The sequence below is a fragment of the Tamandua tetradactyla genome, chromosome 9 (genome assembly GCF_023851605.1).
Source record: "Tamandua tetradactyla isolate mTamTet1 chromosome 9, mTamTet1.pri, whole genome shotgun sequence".
Classification (NCBI taxonomy): domain Eukaryota; kingdom Metazoa; phylum Chordata; class Mammalia; order Pilosa; family Myrmecophagidae; genus Tamandua; species Tamandua tetradactyla.
In genome coordinates this window covers 63,769,523-63,790,189 of record NC_135335.1, presented here as the reverse complement: position 1 = coordinate 63,790,189, position 20,667 = coordinate 63,769,523, and the positions used below count along the sequence as shown (strand labels likewise).

At 37.7% G+C, this 20,667-nt stretch overlaps 1 protein-coding gene across 1 annotated transcript in view; it reads right to left on the bottom strand.

Annotated features, from left to right (window-relative positions):
• Window positions 1–20,667, bottom strand: part of OTULIN (OTU deubiquitinase with linear linkage specificity) — a 39,877-nt gene that overhangs the window by 15,806 nt on the left and 3,404 nt on the right. The window contains exons 2-4 of the mRNA XM_077116872.1: window positions 14,892–14,968; window positions 9,718–9,812; window positions 6,655–6,798 (exon numbers count right to left, since the gene is read on the bottom strand). Of these exons, the coding sequence (XP_076972987.1) occupies window positions 6,655–6,798; window positions 9,718–9,812; window positions 14,892–14,968 (316 nt within the window). The remainder of the gene's footprint in view (window positions 1–6,654; window positions 6,799–9,717; window positions 9,813–14,891; window positions 14,969–20,667) is intronic.

Genomic DNA, 20,667 nt, shown 5'->3' with positions numbered 1-20,667 from the left:
TTATGCAGCTTTAAGACAGACTAAACTTAGGAAGCATGTAATAACATGGATGGACCTAGAGAACATTATGCTGAGTGAGTCTAGCCCAAAACTAAAGGACAAATACTGTAAGGTCCCACTGATGTGAACCGACATTCGAGAATCAGCTTGGAATATATCATTGGTAACAGAGACCAGCAGGAGTTAGAAACAGGGTAAGATAATGGGTAATTGGAGCTGAAGGGATACAGACTGTGCAACAGGACTAGATACAAAAACTCAAAAATGGACAGCACAATAATACCTAAGTGTAATGTAACTAGGTTGGAACACTGAATGAAGCTGCACCTGAAATATGGTTTTTTGTTTGTTTGTTTGTGTGTTTGTATCTTTTGTTTATGTTTTTTTTCTTTTTCCTTTTTATATATATATATATTATTAGTATTATTATTTTAATTCTCTTCTCTATATTAACATTCTGTATCTTTTTCTGCTGTTTTGCTAGTTCTTTTCCTAAATCGATGCAAATGTACTAAGAAATGAGGATCATACATCTATGTGATGATACTAAGAATTACTGAGTGCATTTGTAGAATGGAATGATTTCTAAATGTTGTGTTAATTTCTTTTCTTTTTTTTGATTAATAAAAAAATTAAAAAAAAAAAAAGAATAAGAAAGAATTAAGGCAAGAATTTCCTGTTAGGAAATATTTCAGAATAATGTAGGTAGTTAGCTTGGATATAATTTCATCTGGTGACTGGACTAAGTCACCCTGTTTTCTCTAGCAAATGCCCATAATTCTTGAAGTCATCATTAAAGGTACAGCAAATAGCAAAAATCTCCAAATTCTTCAACGTATAGTTCATACCACTCTAAGAAAACATCCCACCCATCCAGAAACTATTTAAAACTAGTAGCATACTTGTGAACCAAGTTCTGCTCTAAAGGACACCCCCTCAAAGAAACTGAGGAGCTGGCTCAAGTTTAGGAATAGCCAAATCAAACCACTTCAATGTCAGAGTCAAGGTCAGATTATCCAACTGCAATGTAACACAGAGATATGGAGCTTGGCAGAAGCAAGAACAACAAATAAGAAGTCGGTGCAGGAAGACAGGCGATGAGGAGGCTGAACTCAAGGCAGGACAAATAAGGACCCAGCTCAACCACTTGGACAGGAAAAAGCAAGACACAAGTTGCTAATGACGAGCAGAAAGGAAAGCCTGCAGATTCTCACAAAGAGTTCAGATTAAGGGGAAAGGCTCTCTGTGAAGCTCTGCTGTTTCCCTTTAATGTCTGAAAACCAACTACGTTCTATGAGAGAAGAAAGATGGCAAATTGACATCTCTCAATCTACAAAGGGAAGCAGACAAACCTAGCAAAAGGACATGTACCAACAATTTTTTAAAAAGTTGAAAAAGCAAATCAGACTTCGAATACAGACATGAAGGAAGCTGATCTGGATAAGATAAGGTAAATCACAATACAGGGTCAAGGATGATATAGTCCATATTTTAAAATTTCAACTTCTTTGTGAGACCAAAAGAAGAGGTGTTCATTTGATGTAAAATTTATACTTTGGGTAGCGCATTATCTAATTTAATATCTATGGTCAGTTTATACGAACACCGTAATTACATGGACTCTTGAATAGGGCGTGAGAGCTTATTGGTTTGTACAGGTTAGTTTGATGTCCTCATATATCCCAGGGTAATTTGGGCAGAGAACAAAAAAGCATTTGCAAAGTTCCCTTGGGGGATTGGGGAGAAAGGAAGAAATATTCAACTTCCCCATCTGGGGAATCCCTGATATTCTCTCAAGCAGTGGGTACAACCAATTCAATAGGCTGAGCCCTAGATCTTGGGGTTTGCCCCAATGAAACTCATTCCTGCAAATACTTAAAATTATGCCTGAGACAAAGATCTAAACATTAGATCTAAGACCATAAAACAGTTAGAGGAAAATGTAGGGAGATATCTTATGAATCTTACAATTGGAGGCAGTTTTATGGACCTTAAACCTAAAGCAAGAGCACTGAAGAAAGAAAGAAATAAATGGGAGCTCCTCAAAATTAAACACCTTTGTGCATCAAAGAACTTCATCAAGAAAGTAGAAAGACAGCCTACACAACGGGAGACAATATTTGGAAACGACATATCAGATAAAGGTCTAGTATCCAGAATTTATAAAGAGATTGTTCAACTCAACAACAAAAAGACAGCCAACCCAATTACAAAATGGGAAAAAGACTTGAACAGACACTTCTCAGAAGAGGAAATACAAATGGCCAAAAGGCACATGAAGAGATGCTCAATGTCCCTGGCCATTAGAGAAATGCAAATCAAAACCACAATGAGATATCATCTCACACCCACCAGAATGGCCATTATCAACAAAACAAAAAATGACAAGTGCTGGAGAGGATGCGGAGAAAGAGGCACACTTATCCACTGTTGGTGGGAATGTCAAATGGTGCAACCACTGTGGAAGGCAGTTTGGCGGTTCCTCAAAAAGCTGAATATAGAATTGCCATATGACCCAGCAATACCATTGCTAGGTATCTACTCAGAGGACTTAAGGGCAAAGACACAAACGGACATTTGCACACCAATGTTTATAGCAGCGTTATTTACAATTGCAAAGAGATGGAAACAGCCAAAATGTCCATCAACAGATGAGTGGCTAAACAAACTGTGGTATATACATACGATGGAATATTATGCAGCTTTAAGACAGACTAAACTTAGGAAGCATGTAATAACATGGATGGACCTAGAGAACATTATGCTGAGTGAGACTAACCAAAAACTAAAGGACAAATACTGTATGGTCCCACTGATGTGAACCGACATTAGAGAATAAACTTGGAATATGTCATTGGTAACAGAGACCATCAGGAGTTAGAAATAGGGTAAGATAATGGGTAATTGGAGCTGAAGGGATACAGACTGTGCAACAGGACTAGATACAAAAACTCAAAAATGGACAGCACAATACTACCTAATTGTAATGTAATTATGTTAAAACACTGAATGAAGCTGCATTTGAGCTATAGTTTTTTTTGTTTGTTTTTGTTTTTTTATATATATTTTTTGTATTTTTTATTTTTATTTTTTCTCTATATTATCATTTTATTTCTTTTTCTGTTGTCTTGCTATTTTTTCTAAATCGATGCAAATGTACTAAGAAATGATGATCATACATCTATGTGATGATATTAAGAATTACTGATTGCATATGTAGAATGGAATGATTTCTAAATGTTGTTAGCTAATTTTTTTTTAATAAAAAATAAATAAATAAATAATAATAAAAAACATTATGCCTGAGAGACACCCCTAGAGAACCTCCTTTTTTTGTTCAGATGTGGCCTCTCTCTCTACTCAGCACATGAACTCACTGCTCTCCCACCCCCCACCCCCACATGGGACATGACGCCCAGGGGTATAAATCTCCCTGGCAACGTGGGAAAGAACTCCGGGGATGAGCTGGGGCCCGATATCAAAGGACTGAGAAAGCCTTCTTGACCAAAAGAAGGAAGAGAGAAATGAGACAAAAGTTTCAGTGGCTGAGAGATTTTAAACAGAGTTGAGAGGTTATCCTGGAGGTTATTCTTATGTGCTATATAAACATCCCTTCATAGTTTATGGTGTATTGGAGTTTATGGTGTATTGGCTGGAGGGAAGTACCTGAAACTGTTGAACTGTGTTCCAGTAGCCTTGATTCTTGAAGACGACTGTACAACTATATAGATTTTATAATGTGACGGTATGGATTGTGAAAACCTTGCATCTGATGTTCTTTTTATCCAGAATGTAGACAGAAGAGTAAAAAAAATAAGGCTAAAAAATAATGGGGGGATAACGGGTAAAAAGAAATTGGGTAACTTCAAACACTAGTGGTCAAAGAAGGAAGGGAAAGGGGTATGGGAATGTATGAGTTTTTCTTTTTTCTCATTTCCTTTTCTGAAGTGATGCGAATGGTCTAAAAATGATCATGGTGATGAATACACAACTGTGTGATGATACTGTGAGCCAAGGATTACACACTATGGATGGACTGTACGTGTGAAGATTTCTCAACCAAAAAAAAAAATGCAGGGGTGTAGCATGTATCTCTCAGTGACAAAATGTGGCTTCTCTGGGATCTCCCAGAGGTCAAGGGGGATTTTGTGGCCTGCAAGCTGAGGGCCGAGGTTAGTTCTGGATTTACAGATTCCCACACAAACTTAGCTTTCCCATGACCTATCCAACCCCAAGAGCAGAAGGTAGGTGGGTTCATGGAGAGCCAGTCCAGTTCAGGAGACCCTAAGAATGCACAAACTAGATTCCCTCTGACCTGCCTGCTGAGAGCAGCCCTTTGTGGCTCCAGAGGCACCCAATGCTCCCAGGGCTCATAAAGGCCATGGACACACAATAATCAGAGGTGTTTGTGCCATGAACTGACCAGGACACATGAATGTTACTGGATATAGGCTGCTGACGAAAAGAGCCCTTGGCATTTTAGAAGGACTAAGAAACACGGTAAAATAAGACATCCATTTTCAGAAGGGTTACTGAGGGTCTGGTCCAATAAACACTTATTCTAACAAATAACTTATACTAACAACAAATAGGATTTTACTTACTACATGTTATTCTGATATACTAGAATGATGGATAGGAAAGGGCACACTGATTTTCCTATTGACTATAATACTTTCTTTTTTTGAGGTAACAGCATTACATATTCACTTGATTTACAAGTCTTAAGCATATGCATTAACTCTTACAGAGCTATATCACAGTATCTGGAGATGCAGTTTCCCCCACTTCTGGGGCATGCAGACCTGGGTCTAGTTCACTACTAATAAATGTCATGATTTGCAAAGGAGAAAATAGCCTAGCATATCAAATTCTTTTGCCTCTATATCAAGAAAATAAGTTAAATACTGAGAAATCTGCTGAAGATGACACAGAATCTTTACTTAGAAGAAAATAACTTTCACAGACAAGTTTTGACAGTTTACACAAGTGTGTTGATCCTATGCTGGTTTATAAAATGGATAATCACAGTAGAAAGAAGGTGGACTCTTTCACCTACCAGTCATGGTTTTGCCCTACAGAGCCATGTGATACACTTAACAGACATCAAAATAGCCTATCTAGCAATAAGTTTCCTCTAAAAGTCTTCTTTTCTCCAGGGAAATATGCTCCTTCAACCATTGCCAAAAATAAGATGAATTATGTTGGTCCCACTCTCATTGGCTACTGAGGACGCAGACACAGATCTGACCTCAGTCCTCTAGATGGGATCTGCCCACCCCAGTTCAAGCTGGGACTGTTAACTGCCAGCATTTCAGACATCAGTGCTTTAGGAACGCTGCATTGTCATGACTGGGCATCAGATTCCAGGCAGGCTCATTTTGGCTTGCAAGCAATTAAAATCCTGAGGTCTACTTTTTTTTTCTCCTCTAAATTGCTGTGAAGGCAGATTTTCCTCAGTCAGCACTTTCACCATTTACCTTTTAATTTAGGCAAAGGACTTTAGCTTTTCTTCTAATTAATGTTGTATTGTCAGTTCTGACCAATTACTCCTGCCCACCAAAATCTTTTGGGACATTCTATCATTCAATTTATTATGTAACCCTGTCTTATCTTTCTCATGGATACAGGATACATGACTTCCCAGTATATCACCAAGTTGCAGACTTAAAACAATGGGACACAGTCCCTGGAAAGTCTCTCAGAGTGACCTTAATTATCTCTCTCCCATCACTGCTGTTCAGTCAACCACCTTTTCAGCCAATACCAAAACTATGCCTAAGGTACTACTTATTTTTTTTTATTTGCAACTAGAATTAAGGAAATGTATGTTTTAAAACTCTGGCAGGTTCTCAAAGAGTAAAAACAGATGGCCTACTTGATTTACCAAAATTGAAGTCAATTGTAAGATAATGGGTAATTGGAGCTAAAGGGATACAGACTGTGCAACAGGACTAGATACAAAAACTCAAAAATGGACAGCACAATAATACCTAATTGTAAAGCAATCATGTTAAAACACTAAATGAAGCTGCATCTGAGCTATAGGTTTTTTTTTGTTTGTCTGTTTGTGTCCTTTTTTTTTCTATGATTATTTTTATTTTTTTCTCTATATTAACATTCTATATCTTTTTCTGTCGTTTTGCTAGCTCTTTTCCTAAATCGATGCAAATGTACTAAGAAATGATGATCATGCATCTATGTGATGATGTTAAGAATTACTGATTGCATATGTAGAATGGAATGATTTCTAAATGTTGTGTTAATTTCTTTTTTTTCTTTAATTAATAAAAAAAAAAAAAATTGAAGTCGACTGCTCAAAAGGACTTTTCAGACTGCTTTATTTTTTTTTTCCTGAGAAGTGGCCAAAACTTTATTGCTGGCAGTACAGACTGCTTTTTACAAACTCTAAACATCTGCTCTCTAATTCAGCTGAACTGCCCAATTAAGTTTTATCATTTTCTCACCTGGGAAATATCAATTATTTTTGGTCACTTCACCATGTGAAATCATCCTAGCCACACAAACCTGAGTATACCTACATACTGACATCACATTACAGATGACACCAGCAAGCAGCATGGCAGAAAGGGGAATTCGTTTCACAAAAACCAGTCAAAACACTGCAGACTCAAACCTGCAGCAGCAGCGTACCAGCATTAGCTCGGGGTCCTGCAGCCAGGGGGGCAGCTCAGCCAGCTGGCTCATCGCCTGGAACAACGTGGCCCTCAGCGCACAGTAATTATCACCACGGACTCGCCTTATGGAGGTGAATTTCTGAGAAACTTCCTCATAGCCCTATGTAAAAATATAAAAGTCCAAAATGGTCATTACTGACTTCAGATGGTACAGAGTTTCATTCTTGTGGAAAAAAATCTGCCCCACATCACTGGAAAAAATGGAAACATGATTGATGAATCCTTCATGGGAGACATTCAAATTCCTTTTTTGCTCATTAAGAGGATAATCAAGTGTTAACACTATGAAACTATCAGCATACATCACCTACACAATAGCTTAAGACACATAAAACAACAAACCAAGTATTACTAAAAACATCTGCCTCCCCCCAAACTGGAGATATACACTCGTTTCTAAGCAACTGTTATAACACTCACTTGATACAAACAACATTCTGAAGGGTATAATCGGAGTTTAATAGACCTTAACTGCTTTAATGAAAAGGTAGAAAGGGAGACAGAAGTGTTGTAAGTCAATATATCCATATTAAAAAGATACAAAAATCTCAAGTTTTCATGGTATATCAAAAAAGTTTTCATACTAGGACATGTCTGGATGAATTCTGGTAGACTTTAAAAAAGAAAAAGTGGACTGAAATGTCATTCTTACTCAGTCCAAAAGTGAAACTAGGAAATGAAAATGTTCAATGACATCCTCAGTCACTCAAAATAACCATCCAGGGCGGGTCACAGTGGCTCAGCAGGCAAGAATGCTTGCCTGCCATGCCAGAGGACCCAGGTTCGATTCCTGGTGCCTGCCCATGTAAAAAAATAAAATTAAATTAAAAAAAATAATAATAACCACCCAAATGGACAACTTTGAAGCAGATGCACAAAATGGCACTAGGAAATCCTAAGGACTCAGGTCCGCAGGCACCTGAGACAACCACACTGGCCATCCGGGCTCTGCTCAGTTCAAGCTATCGGCTGGTGTTCTAAGTGAATATAATAGCATAAGGTTCCTACAGCACTTCTTTCTAATAATAACATTTTGAGAGCAGCATTTTTATTTAGTGATTCAACTGCTGGAACTTTAAGGGCCTATCGAGCAGGGATCATGTCTGATAGAGAGAGAAGAGATAGACAACTCTTCTCTGTAGTTGGCCTGTACTACCTGAGGACATACGATGGCTAAATTAACTGCAACTGCACCTTTCCAAATGCAGATTACTTGTGCTATTTCAGAGGTAAATCAAACTTTCTCAATTTGGATTTATACACTTTCTTCTAAAAGAATATCCAAAACAAAGAATATATATAAAATACATATCTAAGAAACGAGATCAAAGCTGCTATCAGGTATCTGCAATGTTCTCATACATGTGGGTCCAGACATGGAGCTTTTCTAAGGCAAAAAGCTTGATTATTTGGTAACTGAAAGAGTCCAACTGCAAGGTCAATCTTTCCCTGGAATGAAATCCATAAAGGAACAATTTTAGCATGAGTTCCTAAATAGGGAATATTTGTATAACTCAGCAGACACCTCTGATTACAGTTTCTAAGACATCAACTATTAAAGTGATAAAATTACAAGTCAGTGAAAGAATTTCTAGCAAAGATGAGAAAATATAGTTTTCATTCTTGGGTTTCCTGGAATTCTATATTGACACAAGGCCAGAGGCTATAAAATCTTTTTTAAAAATGGCTGATTAGCATATTCAGCCAAATATAAAATGTTCTTAATCTCTAGCAGGAACTAAAAGTCCAGGTATTTCAAGATTACATTCTCAAAGAAGTGCCTATTGATACAAAAAGTCTACATATGAGACTTGCAGGGAGCAGAGATGGCATTTGCTCTTTGAGTTTTAGAAGAGGCAGCTTACATTCTGACTAAGGTCAGCCCATTTCAGGCATAGTCAGGTCAGGTGACTGCTGAAAAATGCAATGGTTTTTGCAAAAATGAGCTTTAAAGAAAAGAAAAAATGTATTCAAGCATTAAAATACACAAAATTGTAAACAACTAAAAAAACTAAACATTGAAAAATATTTTATAAAATACAGCAGGTCCGTATCTCCTATACGTCTCTTAAGTGCATAATTCACAATATAAATAATCCCAACAGAAAAATGAGCAAAGGGTATATAACCTAGAGACTGTAAAAGGTGATGGAAGTAGTAAATTGAAACTGCCATCTTTGTAAATAAAAAATGGTCACATAGTAACAATTTCACATGGTTCTACATAATAAGGAATGTTGGATTCAGGATATATTTTGAAGGCATTAGAACCTCAAGGACTTGCTGTCTAACGGAAGTCAAGGTGCTTGACCTGAGCAACTAATACTTGTTCTACTTTAATTGAACCAGCCCAAAGTCACAGCTAGCCCCATACTGTAGGAATCCCAATGTTGTCCTTTAGCCTTGGAGACAACCTTGGGGTCACCAATCTGTGCAATGGGATTGGGAAGGCATAGTTCCTTAGACACCCTAAAGAAAGGGAGCAGGTTTCAGAGCCCTCTGCAGAGGGAGTCTAGTAGGATTCTAGGACCCCAGGACTGAAAAGTACAAGGGAGAAGGTTTCAGAGCCCTCTGCAGAGGGAGTCTAGTAGGGTTCTAGGTCTCTAGGACTGAAAAGTGCATATCCAAACCCAGAATGGGTGTAGAATCAGCCAGTCCCAGGAACAACTCCAGTCCTCATCTGTGCGGCTTTAAAACACCAAGTCAATCAAAGCATTCCCAAACGACCCTGACAGAAAAACTAATGGCTAGCCCAACTCTGAACAGCAAGTCATTTACATGTTTTTCAGAAACTTAATGAAAACAGATGCTGATTCTATATTAATACTGTGACTCTAAATAAGTTCCTTATCTTTGGGGTCTGTTTCCTTATCTCTAAAATTAGAACACCAATATTTACAAAATCTAACAGCAGTTGCCATAACTAACTACCTTCTAAAAATATAAACGGATTAAAAATAATAACTAATGATAGACTATTCAAAAGTCCTGAAATATGTGCATATAATATTTGGCATACCTTTTTCATGCATGTTGCTTTTTGTGTGTTACCCCTCCATTCTTTTTTGCAGTAGTCCATAATATCCATTTCAGGAGCTATACTTAATCTGGGTTCTGTTAAGAAATAAAAAATATCAGGAAAATAAGGAAACAGAGCATAATGAGTACAAAAATACTGCTTTATTTGGGGGTGGGGGGGTAGGGGTCACCTTTACTACTCACATTCTCTCTTACTTCTTCCCCAAAAATCTAGAATCCCACCACTACCTCCCACCCTGGTCCATCCATACCATCATGTCCTTGCTCCTAGATAACCACAAGAGAGAGGACATCTCCCATGGAGTCCCCCTTGGCACTACAACCTACAGACCATCCTTCACATGGTAGTCAAGGTGAGCCATTTAAAACATTAGCCAAATGATATACATCACTCCTGGACTCCAAGCTCTCCTACCCAGCAAAATGTCCTTACCTACAGGGCCCTCCTGACCTGGTTTTTCTGCTACATCTTTGGTCTCAGCTGCCACCACTCTCACCCTGATGCTCCTCCCACCCCCCTGTAGCTTTCCCTGATACTCCTCTGATACATCCAGTATACTCTGCCCCAGATACCTGCAGGGCTGCTCACTCACTCCATGTAGGCCTCTACTCAAACATCACCTGATATCCCCATTAGCACAATTATCACAACCCTCGCTCTATTACCCTTGTGCTACTTGGTTTTTCTTTACAAGGCTTATCAGCACCTGACATGTTCATTTTTCTGCCCCCCACCCAAAACACAAAACCTCAGTCCCCACATAATACAAGCTCATTGAGGGCAGGGGCTTTGTTTTGTTTTCAGCTACATTCTCAGGTGAATGTACTAATACGTAGATGTCTGTGAATATTTTTCTTATCAAATTAAAAACACAATAATCTGAGCTATGAGAAAAATGTGTGCCAATTTGTAATTAGTTTTGTTGATTCTTTATACAAAGAGATACTATACCAAAACTATTTGTCTTTATTTATATCTTGCCCCAATTCTAAAAGGCTGTAAGTTGTCAATAAAAAAACAGAAACTAACAGAGCTTTCAACATTAGTTAAACCAAAGACCTTATTTGACTCTAATGATACATCCCTAGGAAATACAAATATAACTTACAGTCAAACAAATACAGTTAAAAAAAAAAGACTTTAGATTTTCCTTATTTATAAGGTTTGGGGTTTGGTTTTGTGGAATACGTGAATGCACGCAAATGTGTATGTTTGTATGTTTTAGAAAGAAAGTAAGCTAAATTCCCAGGAACATCTTCCTCTTTAAATAACTGAAGAGATAGATGTTAAGTGATGTAATCAGTGTAGATAAACACAGATGTAGCTTACAACATATTTACTCCTGAGGAAGTTGTACATAAAATGGTAATCTTATATTCAATTTAATCAACAGGTGCTAAGCACTGAGCTAGAAACTGGGAATAGGAGGATGACGAAGACACAGGCTCTGCTCTGAATGGTTTTACTGACTACTAAAGAACAAAGTTAATTACATCTAGAATGTGATGGATGCTGGGATGACTAAGCCAAGGTGCTAGAGGAGTACACTGGAGGAAGGAAACCCTCAACTCTCCTTGAATTTAGGTAAAGCAAATCTTGTCTTTCTTCTTTTTTTTAACTTTTAGTAAACTGTAAGACTGTATTCTAAAATCTCATTGTGAATCATTTTATAAAGCAAATAAGCCTTTTATATAAAAGGGAAAATAACAAATAACAGATACATTTATCTGTGGTGTAAGTCACGACTGGTTTAAAAGTGAAACAATCTCCTGAAGAATGTATAATATACAGAGACCACAAATACCAATGCTGCACAGCTAATCCTCAAATAAAGATCCCTTGTTTTTTAAATTCAAAAAATATCTTTTGAGCCTATTTAATGGAGGCAAGTGTTCCCTTGACTCTGCCTTTCCACCCACCTCCCCACAAAGCACAAGAAAATACAAATATCCAGAGTCCACATCATTTATCGGGCTACATTCTCCCACAAGGCATAATATGAGCCTATTCTCTTGTTTCCAGTTCAGGAAGGAAGTCCAGACTTCCCTGCTCTCCTCATTTGCATTCCTGTGCACCCCAAGATAGCACCCTATTCCCCTATCTCAGAACTGTGGCAAAGACACAAGAGGTCCCACACAGGCAAGAGTTCAAACCACAGTCTACAGTCCAATGTTGAATCAGAGGCCTGAATGAGAGTGAGGGATGGGGAAATTAGGTATTTGCACAGCTATTATCAATGACATGACTCTTAAATCCCCATTCTGCTACTCTTCCTTGGGAGGAGGACTCCAACAGCTACTGCATGCCGCACATGAGGCTAGCAGATAGGAATTAAGACAACGCAGAGCCTGACTTCAAGCCACTGACAGTTCACAATAGTTCTTTTTTTCTGTTTAATTGCAGAAAGCACAGATTTTTATTGCTGTTTCCAGAAAGGAATGACCAAAAAAAAAAAAAAAGCAGACTACAGGAGCTAAAATAATCAAGAGATTTGGTCCTTAACCACCAAATGGAGGACTCAGACCCTTGGAAGGTAGGGAGCTAAAACTGAGACACCTACAGAAAGCTAAAACCCCAGTCAGAAAGGGTAGATAGAGATAGGAAACTTTTTTCTACAAGAGAATAGATGGTAAATAATTTAAACATTAAGGGTCATAAGATCTCTCCAGCAACTACTTAGCTGTGCCAATATAGTGCAAAAGCCGCCAAAGACAATATGTAAATGACTAAGTTCCAATAAAACCTAATTTACAAAACCAGGCAGTGGGTGAGATTTGACCCATAAGCAGAGTTTGTTGACCCCTGGCTTAGGTGAAAAAAAAGTCTCTTCACCAACAAAAAGAGGAGATAAGAAAACTTTTCTATCTCATCTGGCCCTGCCTTGGGGTGAATGGCAATGTCCCTAAGAATTCCTAACTATGGGGCAAGGTATGATTTTAGACTACTTACAAGACCCCAGTAACTCAAGTCTAGAAATGAACATAAAGTAGCACAAGGTTGGTGATATCTGGGGTGCCTGGCCAAAAGAGTCACATTCTCTCGCCTTCAAGCCAGGCTGCACAGGCTTTACCTAGAAAAGCAGAAGCAAAAACTGAGCTTACAATTCCATATTTGAAGCAACAAGAAATCAGGCAAAAACAGCAATGGCATAATTAAGAGATTCCCAGATTTTCAGATAATAGAATTATCAGATACAGAAGAGTATGCTTACAGAAATAAAAGGGAATAAAAATCATGAGCAAAGAGCAATACACTTTTTCAAAAGAAACAAGGCAAGTTTGGAAGGAAATCAGAGCTTTTCTAAAATGGAAAAAGAAAACATCAGAAGAAACTGCCCAGAAAACAAAAAGAAACTAAAAAGCTGACAAAATATATGAAAAAATATGTGGCTAAAGGTATCCTTAGATGACTGAATGAGGGCCAATAAATATCTAAAAAGAGTTCTAGAGGGAGAAAATAGAATAGGAAAAAGGCAATACTCAAAATGATAATTACTGAGACTTTTCCAGAATTAAAAGTATGCATTCTCAATTCAAGAAAAAAAAATCCCAAGCAATATGTGAAGAAAAAAATCCATACTTATGTCAAAAAGAAACTGCAGAACACCAAAGCCAGAGAAGACAGAAAAGAGGTTATCTACCGAAGACTAAACATTTTCAACAGAAACCTGAAGATACTGAAATAAAATCTTCCCCCCAAAAAGGAGAAACTAATTGTTCATTTGGAGTTATTCAAGAAAGAAAATGAAATAATTAAATCTTCAGACAGTTTACTAGTGGCAAACCCTTCTTGCAAGGAACTTCCAAAGGATGTAATTCAGGAAAGACAATGAATCCAAAAGGACTACAATACAAAAAAAGGAATGTTAAGGGATTCTTTTTTTCTTTTTAAACTTTTTTATTGTATAATACAACATACATACAAAGCAAAGAAAGAAAAAAGCAACAGTTTTCAACGCACTCTTCAACAAGTAGTTACAGGGCAGATCTGTTAAAGGATTAATTCTAATCTCAGTTACAGGTCCTACTAAAAAGCCAAAAACTCACATAGGGCTACAATGCTGTAACACATAAAAGCTACGGAAAGAGAAACAAACAAGAGGTACCTTCAAATACAGCAATAGTAACAGCTGAATCACTACTTTCTCCTTAAGAATACGACGAACAAATATTCTGGATTCTAAGCAAATTCTGAGCAACTGCAGCAGTAGAGACTGAGCATCCTCTGATGTGACCCAGGGTACACACCCAGACCAGACCACTATAAAGAACATCTTCTTTGGCTATCACAATTAAATATCTTATCAATTCCTAGTGAGGAAAACTCAGAAACTATTTGTCCCTAATTACATGTATGATAATGCTTTTGTTAATCATCAAGTAAACAGAAGCTAGTTCTCAAAACAAACCAGAGCACATTTATTACACAGGTAATGAGAGAGAAAATGCCATTTCTGAATTATCTATGGAGAATCACCAAAATCGAGCATCTCCTTTTGCTCCTATCAGCAAGCTCTTACTAGCATGAGGCTAGTAAGAAGAATGTGCCTCTCCCCATACAACCCTACTGGCCATGCCTGCAATGGAAGAGGCCAGCAGTAAGCCCAGCAGCAATAGGTCCTGATAAGGGTCAGAAGGGCAGGCATAAGGGAGAACAAACATGGACATAAAATCCAGAAACGATGAATTAGTGCCATCAATCCCATGTTGATTCCTATTCTTCTAAGTTAGCCTGATTCATACACCATCTGCATGCAAAGAAGCAGAGAACCAGTTTCTCAACAAGTCCTTCAATCTGAAATGAAATACTATCTTCCAATACAAACTTTCCATCTAAGGATTTAAGGAAATCAAGAACTGAGAGATAAAGTAGCAAGAGATTAAACAGGACATTTCTCACAGGTGTAAAAATGGTATGACCAGAAAAAATGCAGGAGAAATTCTTGCATTAAAATTTTAAAACCTCAGGAAACACTCTTCCTCCAACATATTCAGTAAAATGAATAATCTGACGGTGATAAGATCATAAACATTAAAAATGCCTCATAGGAAGCACACCTCAATATTTTATTTTATGATAATGGATACAACAATTTTACTGCATTTTCTGCTATAACAATAGGAATACTATGAAGAAAACAATTCCAAACATACCTGATGACCCTCTTTCATGTATTAGTAATTCTTTCTCCTTTTCTATTTCATCCGCAGCACGATACATGTCCTCCTCACTGAAATCACACCAAATTAGACATTTCAAAAATTTGTTACACTGGCATTTTCCCTCTTATCACTGTACATAGCTGTTTCTAAAAAATGTACAAAGGTATAATAACCTGAATATATAAAAGAATTTTACAAAGCAACAACAAAAAAGACAACCCAATTTTAACGTGGGCAAAGGACTTGAATAGACATTTCTCCAAAGAAGACATACAAGTGACCAAAAAGATACTCAACAGCATGAGCCGTTAAGGGAAATACAAATTAAAACCATGAGATACCACCTCACACCCACAAGGATGACTACTGTTTTTGGTTGTTTTTTTTTTAATGGGCAGGCACAGGAACTGAGCTGGCTATTGTTTTTAAAAATGAAAAATAACTGTTGAAGAAGATGCAGAAAAATTGGAATTGCAGTACATTGTTGGTGGGGATTTAAAATGGAGCAGCACTGTGGAAAGCAGTATGGCAGTTCCTCAAAAAGTTTTTGAATTACCATATAACCTGACCATTCCAGTTTTAGGTATATACACAACGAAGGTAATACCAGAATCTCAAAGAGATACATGGACACCGATGTTTATAGCAGCATTATGTACATAGCCAAAAGGTGAAAACAACCGAAGTGTCCACTAACAAATGAACGGATAAACGAAGTAAGAGTGAAAGATGTTATAGGAGACATTCTGCATCATGGAAGAACTTGAAAACATTATGTTTAGTGAAATAAGCAAAGCACATAACCACAAATATTATATACCACTTTTAAGAGGTAACTAGAAATAGCAAATTTGCAAAGGTAGAATGCAGATTAGAGGTTATCTGGGATGGGGTGGGAGGAAAGAGGGAGCGCCTGTTAAAAAAAAATCCTAAGATACCAAAATTTTAATGTTTTTCACAAATGATGACAATCTGATAAAACACTTCAGTATTTCTTACTTTCAGTGAGATATTTTACGTCACTTTACCTGATGTGGCTGAAATCATTTTAATTGTAACCTCTATTAATACCTCAACTATATACATATATATATATAAACTATATATTTGTGTGTGTCTATGTGTATCTTAGCACACAGCCTTATTAGTGAAGTTTCTGAGATGGTTCTACCAAGTTCCAAGAATGGAAATAGTACTAATAAAAGCGTTTATATAGGGATGCAGGCCAATTGCCAATGAAGTTTTATAATATGTCACAAGCAAATTTTCTAATACTCTAAAAATACTAACACTAAATAGTCCGAAAAACAAGCACAAGAGAGCATCAACTACTTTAAGACACCAAAGCTGAAAACGTTCTCTAGACTTCACTTGCCCACAGTCACAAGTTCTTTCAATTAGCCACTAATTTTCTCCTACACCAGGCCCTTCCTTTTTAAATGCCACCACTACTATTCATGACTTCTTACTCATTACATAGTTTCCTCAAGTTTAGAGTCGCTGGTCTCAATTACTGATTTAACAAGAACATACCTAGTGGCTGGAGAGGGAGAAAGGCCAATTAGGTGCTAGAAAAAATTCAAGAATGGGACTTCTGGTTTTAAGATGTCCCTTCTCCCCTCAAGATTCACCCCAAAAATGCCTATGATGGGAAAAGTAAACAGCAACTATAGCTTTGCTGAAATCAGAAGACATGTGCAATTCCAAACAATCAGAAAGTGGATAAAGGAGTAGCAAATTACAAAAGAAAGGGACACTTCAATGTCAACGGAGGAAAATTTGCTAGAGGGCAAGCCAGTAAACCTAGCAAGGCTCAGGAACTGGAGGTACCAAGTACTTCAAAGGATAAGGATAACACACAGAGCTGAAAACAAAAGCAAAATCAGACCCCCAATTCCTTCAACTCCCTCTCTTCTTCACAGAAGGCAGGAAGTTCCAGATACAATAAGGAGGTGCCAGGCTAAAAAAAAAAAAAAAAATGCAAGTCAAAGCCTGAGATGCCACTACTCCCAATTTCCTTATCACCACATCTCCTAGAATATGGCCTCAGTTGGGGGGAAAAGAAAGAGGTGACAGGAAGAAAGAGAGAAGGGAGTGTCAAGAAAATCAGATGGAGGTGGCAATCTAACTTGTTTCTCCCACCCTCTCTTGCTGAAACTTTCAACAGCTCCCAAACATACAGAAACTAAAGTGTAATAATCTGGACCTCAGTCACTGCTCCAGCCTTTACACCATGTTTTCTCTATATACAGCCCACACTGTAGCCAAACATTTGACCAACACTAGCCCGTGCTTTTACACCCGGAATTTGCTCTGGCTGAAGAGCTCACAGAACTTACTCCACACTCCAACCCTACTAACTATATGTATGACATTGTAACTAAAGTTAACTATATCTTTCAGTTGCCCCACCTATAACAAGGGAAGCAACAGTATTCACCTGATAGGATTGTTGTGAGGAAGAAACTGACACCTGTAAAATTCTAAGCACTCCAAGTCAGCTCTTCGTATTAATTCTCACACTTTATTCACTGATACAGAGTATTAGTAACAATTCAATGACTCTTTCTTATTCCTTTTTGGTTGCTTGCTCAAGATGTGAGTGTGTACTTGTGTGTGTACATGTTCTGTTTTGTTTTTAATGTAGTGGAGTAGCGATCAATATTAGGGAAAGGGTACTTCCCATGTGCTCCAACTCCAGGAAGATTTCAAGTAAAAGATGTGACGTCACTCTTCGAGTTCTGATTCAGAGTTGAAAGCCAACAGAAACCAGATTCACAGATACTATGCACCAAAAACCTGACATAAAAAGTGACTAAATGTATTAGTTCTCATGCAAATTTAACATCTTTCAGCCTCCTTTGTAGCTTTATAAATAAGAGAAAAATTCTGATCCTGTAAAATAGGCATGTACATGGATCACTTTCATTTTATGGTCAGAAGCATGTCTTTGAGCAAGCCACTCCCCAAATCTTGGCCTCAGTTTCCTCATCTTCAAAATGAAAGGACTGGACAAGAGCTACTTGGCCATTTGTCTTTAAAAATCAGACTTCAGGTGAATTCTCTAAAAATTTGCTACATAAGGCAAATTCCACGGTTCCCCTGCACATATGTTTGGCCTCACTGCTGTCCTCTTCCTTCTTACACTAAAAGATGACGTGCACACAGTAGCAACATCAGTAACCAGAGAAGGTCCTCTAAACAGTCATTTATCAGTACAGCATCAAATACAAATGCCTGCAAAGGCCAATAGAAAGGCAACAGCAAAGAAACAAATGGCTAAACTGAATTCAAAGAGAAGACAGAAGCAGAAAAGGAGATTATTGGAAATTAAAAAAAACAGTGATTCAGGATATGTAAAAGAAGAAAAGCAGAAACTGAATGGAATAGGAGGCCCAGATTACATTAAAATGACTATAACTATTATTGGACTTCATTCAGATTCTGTATAAGAGTATTTACTAATTTCCATGGCCACTAAGGCCATATGAAACTGTAATATGGCCTTTATTAAAGGTCATCCTTAAAATGATTTCAAAGTTTTATCTCCTTGGGGAGAGGATAAGTTTTAAGTTTAAGCAATGAAGTAGAATCAATATGGTCAGAAAGGAAGACTTTCACAGCCAAAATAAAATTTCATAAATTTAATATAATGACAACCAACTGCTCAAAAAATAAAAATAATAGTTCTTTTTTAAAAAAAAGTAAGATTTAGCATGATGTTGCATACTAAATTATAACTGATACCCTCTTGCTCCAAAGACCCATATAACAAATTTTTTTAAACTTCTTTAAAATGCTTACTTTATGTAAACAAAATTATACTATTCCCAAGACAAAGAACTGTAAGCTAAAAATAGAGTTCAGTGAAACTGAAGACACCTCTGTAAAGTCAATTTTCCAATTTCTGATTCAAATAAACATATAATAGAAAAAATTCAATTCTATGTATATGCAAAGCTAAGACAGAATTTTAATTATTCACTATTATGAGCCTTTGTGCCAAAGTTCCCCCTTTGTATCTAAATGAACTAAAAATTAGTATGGCTTTGTTCAGTTCTCTGGAATTCAACTCTGCAGTTCACACTTAACTTGGTGTGTCCCACAAGACTCCAGGCCCAGGCAGTATTAGACAGTAGTTAACCAATGCAAAACCAACACACCTTTCCACACAGGCACAGGAAAAACAAAGACCACTCCACCCAGTTTTTACCCACCACATGTCAGCTGTAAAGGTGGGTTAATAACACACCAAATGAAGGAAAATACTGGCACCCAGACCAAAATTCCACCCCGTTTCCAAAAGTGGCTTCCCATGACCAGCTCACACTAACCCATGTGGCTTTCAGAGGTACTATACCATGCTCAACAATGAAGTTTGATTCTCAGAGACATCCCGGCTCCAGAGTGGACCGTGGAGCAGGCCCTCGAGCAGGGTGGGGACAGGGACACGAGGGAGTACTTGCTACCCCCACAAACATACCCTAACACATCCCACAGCAGCTGGAAGGCATGACGTAGAGCAGAAAATACATCCGTGCATCAGTATATTCAGCAAAACTCAAAAACAATGGTTTAACACTTCCTTTTTGTTCATACCCTCTTTGAGAATCCACAGCTTTCAACAGAACCTTGAGCCCAATAAACACAAAAACATAAAATTTTGCCTTTAATTCCAGAGAGGTTCATAGACAAAATGTCCCCACATACAAGCCAATCCCTGGCCCCCAGATTCAAACACTGTCACACCATCAGGCAGACAGAAGGACTGTGGAATAGGTTCACTTCTCAATTCACTAAGCATTTCTGGCCTCGCCATCAATCACGTCTTGGTTCTCAAAGAAGTTAGTGACGATTAGCCCAGCTGAGAGCAACAAATGGACACAGTTTAAGTATTAAATGTTGGGGACTGGGGTGGGTAGAGGATGCAGCACAGCAGACTTGCTGATAGGAGCAGCGAGGGAGTTTCAAGAAAAGTCAACTCAATCTGGTCTGACCTACCACTTCTTAAAACAGGACCCCATCATTTTTACAAGTTACCCCTAGGGCTTGTCCAGGAGATGCCAGGCAACCACAGCTCTGCGATGAACTGATTACTAAAAAAATTAAAGATTTAAAAACTAACTTGTTCAAACCCACTGCCCTCCCCCTCTCTAGGTGGGACATGATTCCCAGGGGTGTAGACCTTCCTGGCAATGTGGTACGAAATCCTAGAATGAGCTGGGACTCAGCACCAAGAGATTGAGAAAATCTTCTCAACCAAAAGGGGGGAGAGCAAAATGAGACAAAACAAAATGTCAATGACTGAGAGATTCCAAACAGAGTTGAGAGGTTATCCTGGAGGTTATTCTTACCATTAAATAGATATCACCTTTTTAGTTAAGGTCTAATGGAGAAGCTGGAGGGAACTACCTGAAAATGTAGAGCTGTGTTTCAGCAGCCATGTTTCTTGAAGATGACTATATAATGATATAGCTTTCGCAATGTAACTGTATGATTGTGAACACCTTGTGTCTGCTGCTCCTTTTATCTACAGATGAGTGAAACATATGCATTAAAAATAAATAAATAATGGGGGAACAAATGTTAAAATAAATTTAGTAGACTGAAATGCTAGTGATCAATCAAAGGGAGGGGGTAAGGGGTATGGTATGTATGAATTTTTTTGTTTTCTTTTTATGAATTGATGCACATGTTCTAAGAAATGATTATGATGATGAATATATAACTATGTGATGATATTGGGAGTTATTATTATATATCAAGA